The following is a 1,699-nucleotide window of genomic DNA, read 5'->3' as shown; positions in this document are numbered from 1 at the left end:
ATATACTTATTCCATGATAATTATATGTTTATCCTTTTGTGTGATGTGAATTAAATGCTGAATGGCAGTTCATGCAGGGAAAGAACATATCAATATTCGCATATTAATTCAAAAACATGAAAATTCTTAATGGAGTACCCTCATTTCTTATTGAATTCCTAAAAAATAATATTTATAATGAATTTTAATAATTGTTTCGGATTTTTTTGAAGCTTTATTCTGACCGATTCACCCGATTCCCTATCCGGATAGCCGATTCGCCGATCCGGATCGATTTTTTGGGTGCCCGATCCCGGTCACCGATCCTTTTTTTAAACCATTGGTGTGGACTATGCGAGAGGGAAGGAGGCCAAGTTTGAGATTCCGCATAGGTTGACGCCTCGCTGTATCTTCATGTACCCATTCTCACCCCATGATTCGCCCCAGGAGTTCTTGATTAGCCAGTAGGGGGTGCCGTCGTCACCAGTTCCGTAGCCAATAATAGTGACAGCATGATCCAAATCAAGGCCGCAAGCTCCTGTGAATATACCCCCAGAGTAATGCCTAAATTCAGAGCCGCTACCATTGATACCGACAGATATTGGTTGGTTGGCGACGGCACTGAGCATTGCGTTCTCATCATGATAGGGAATGTCATGGAAACCAGTGATTGTGGCTGCTTTAGAGGATGATTTCTGTGTATCGCATGTGCCGTCCTTGGCCTGGTACGGGTAATCGTTCTCGCTGGAGAGGCCACCGTTGTTTATGATGAACTTAAATGCCTCATCCATAAGGCCGCTTTGACAACCTCTGCTTATCCCACCAGTGACGCAGTCCACCAATTCTTGTTCAGACGAAGACACCGAGTTTCCGGTCTTGATCTTTGTTATGCTCTCCACCGCCGCCGCGGCCGAAAATGCCCAACAACATCCTGTGAGCAAAGCAAAGCTAATTATACAGTCATTTATGGAGTCTTCATAAACTTAGAAAGTTTTGAGAAAAAGTACCGCAATTTTGTTGGTTCTTGATTGGAGTCACTACGCCTTTCGCCCTCCAATCCATGGTATCCGGTGCCGCTGCCATTGCCGACACATTCCCATACATGAAAGGTCCCTTCGTGGCCATCTTACGACCAGCAGCATCTACGTTCAAGCCCATGTACTGGTTACGGAATTCGTCGAGACTCAAGTCGGAAAATTTGTTGAGACTCAGCGTGTAGGATCGCTTCTCTGCGTTGACAGAGTCTATGAGCTTGAGGTTCTCCTTGAAGACATTGAAGCGTTTCTCTGTCTCTGCGATTCTCTCATATTTGACCCCATGGTCCGCCATCCATTGCGCAAACCTTGCGGACATCGTGGCTTCCTCTAGCTGTCGAGGTGCCACCATGGGGAGCCAAAGCCCAAAGAACATGGCCACACACAACAAAGTGGAGAAAGAAAAAGCAAGCCGTGCCATGCTGATTAAAGTTTGGGGGGAAAGAGATAGAGATAAAGAGAGAGAGATTGTATTGAATTTATTTTTGGGATTGTGGGTGTCAAATGAACGTATATCCTATAGGATCATTTCTCATTAGATTAATACCTAACATAAAAGATATGCATTGGATCAGGTTAATATGGCAGGTTGATATAAAAGGTATATATTGTATATCCTGTCCTTTTCCATTTAAAGGTATATATTGTAATGATAATAAATGAGAAAAATCTGTATAATATATACC

General features: G+C 43.4%; 1 protein-coding gene across 1 annotated transcript; it reads right to left on the bottom strand.

The window, feature by feature from the left end:
* Positions 1 to 329: 329 nt before the first annotated feature.
* On the bottom strand, positions 330 to 1,332 carry LOC18422940 (senescence-specific cysteine protease SAG12). Its single transcript, XM_006827409.3, has 2 exons — positions 987 to 1,332; positions 330 to 910 (listed from the first exon to the last, which is right to left on the bottom strand). Exons 1-2 carry the CDS (start codon positions 1,330 to 1,332, stop codon positions 330 to 332), a joined length of 927 nt encoding a protein of 308 aa, XP_006827472.3.
* Positions 1,333 to 1,699: the final 367 nt, after the last annotated feature.

This window comes from Amborella trichopoda, chromosome 7, assembly GCF_054954075.1.
Source record: "Amborella trichopoda isolate Santa Cruz 75 chromosome 7, AtrichopodaSantaCruz75HAP2 v2.0, whole genome shotgun sequence".
Lineage (NCBI taxonomy): Eukaryota > Viridiplantae > Streptophyta > Magnoliopsida > Amborellales > Amborellaceae > Amborella > Amborella trichopoda.
The sequence above is the reverse complement of the archived record's forward strand: the minus strand, read 5'-3'. Positions and strand labels throughout refer to the sequence as shown.

Bases quoted from the DNA above. Each gene is read 5' to 3' on its own strand.
- LOC18422940 (XM_006827409.3), bottom strand. From the start codon at position 1,332: ATGTCCGCAAGGTTTGCGCAATGGATGGCGGACCATGGGGTCAAATAT. The intron at 911-986 runs GTACTTTTTCTC...CTTTGCTCACAG, and splicing joins CAAGAACCAACAAAATTGCG to GATGTTGTTGGGCATTTTCG.